Consider the following 1,700-nt stretch of genomic DNA (forward strand, 5'->3'; position numbering starts at 1 on the left):
AAATAAGGATGTTTGGGGGGGGGGCAAAAGAACCTACTTTTCCTAATCTTTGTCTTTAACTTTTTTTCCTTCACATATTTTACCAAAGCTGGGGGGCCAAGGCCCGTGCAGCTCACCACATAGCTCCCCCACTGCGATTCCCTTGCAAAAATAAAAAAATAAAAAAATATGGGTGATTCTTTTGCTCGAAAATCAAATATTCCAAAAACTCGCAAGCCACGAAATATGAATTGTATGAACGTTTGAAACAAGATCAAAGACAACACTATATAAAAGACAAGATGTTATCTCGAGGTTGGCAAGCTGAGAACCGTATACAAACGAATTGTTTATTAGTATTTTTCATATTCTTTTTGACTATTTACATCTCGGTCCTTCTTTAAGAATTCAAAGAATATACACACCGACAGAAACGCAGTAGGGGAAGGCAAGGCTTCCATTGGCCAAAAAAAACCTCATAATTTTGGATGGCATCATCTAACAGATCGGCTTGCTCTCATGCCCACACACATCGAGCGATCGACTCTCGCCATCACAATTTGTACTCCAACCCAACCCCAAACTAAGCGCAAGGGGCAAAAAAAGGCTAGCTTGACTAAATCGAGACGTAACAAACAAACAAATTGACTAATCTACGGTGGACCAGCTCCTGAGCAGCGACGGCCTGGCGAACATCTGCTCGAGCGCCACCACCACGGCCATGGCGAGCGACACGCCCACGCCGGGCTGCACCACCAGCCGGAAAACGTCGGTCCCGACCACCTCCTTGGGCCTGATCTCCGCCACCGCGCGCCTCTCGCCGTCGTAAACCACGCAGCTCCGCCGCGCGTACGACCCCTCCACCTCGTAGTCGTACGACGGCCCGGCGCCGGCGCCCGCGCACGCCGTCACGTGCGCCAACGTCTTGCCGCGCCCGCTACGCCTGACGGTGTACACGGGTCGCCGCGTCTCCTCGCCGGAGAAGACGAGCCACTGCTCACCCTGGAGGCTGAACCGCTTGCGGCGGACGGTGAAGGCGGGGCGGCCGGCGGCGTCCATGAGGACGACCTCGTCACCGCTCTCGGACGCGTAGCTGTCGACGCGGTAGGCCAGGTTGCCCTTGGCGTCGAACACCGTGAACCCCTTGCAGTCGAACAGCAGCGACTTGCGCCACACCGTCAGCGTCGTCGGCCCCTCCGCGGAGCTGGCCGGCGCGCACGGCGCCTCGCCGACGGCGCCCGGCGCGGGCGCCATGTTGGGGTGAACCTTCGCCATGTATAGTATCGATATCAGGGTCGAAGGAGCTGAGAGCGTACAGGCGGTAGCTGAGTAGTCCGAGCTAATTGAGCTTGGTCGCCCTGTTGGTTGGTTCTGAGAGAGGAGTCTGTGGTAGGCAGTAGTTATATACAAGTCCCGCTCGCTCCATGATGGACAAGCAAAGGCATGTTGCTCTGACGTGCGTGGGACACAAATGACATGGGCTGCTGCTTAACGACCTCTTTTCTTTCTTTCTTTTCTGCGGGGAAAGAAAATTCTCATTACTCAAGGGGCCTCTTAGAAGTCTACAGCCAGACTTGACAAATCCGGCCTCTCAAATGCCCGCGGGCGCATCCGAACGGGCCTTCATATTTCCTTCCGTGCATCCATATATCTCTAGCCGGACTCTCAAATTCATGCAAATACATGCACGTCAATCATGCAACACAATGTCGCACGTAAAT

The 1,700-nt window shown here is 53.9% G+C and overlaps 1 protein-coding gene across 1 annotated transcript; it reads right to left on the minus strand.

Annotated features, from left to right (window-relative positions):
* Window positions 1-413: 413 nt before the first annotated feature.
* On the minus strand, window positions 414-1,357 carry LOC109741754 (protein LURP-one-related 8-like). The gene has a single exon (XM_020300836.4). The coding sequence runs from the start codon at window positions 1,252-1,254 to the stop codon at window positions 628-630; it is 627 nt and encodes a 208-aa protein (XP_020156425.1). The 5' UTR covers window positions 1,255-1,357; the 3' UTR covers window positions 414-627.
* Window positions 1,358-1,700: the final 343 nt, after the last annotated feature.

This window comes from Aegilops tauschii, chromosome 3, assembly GCF_002575655.3.
Source record: "Aegilops tauschii subsp. strangulata cultivar AL8/78 chromosome 3, Aet v6.0, whole genome shotgun sequence".
Taxonomy (NCBI): Eukaryota; Viridiplantae; Streptophyta; class Magnoliopsida; order Poales; family Poaceae; genus Aegilops; species Aegilops tauschii.

Coding starts and splice junctions, on each gene's coding strand:
- LOC109741754 (XM_020300836.4), bottom strand. CDS start 1,254: ATGGCGAAGGTTCACCCCAACATGGCGCCCGCGCCGGGCGCCGTCGGC.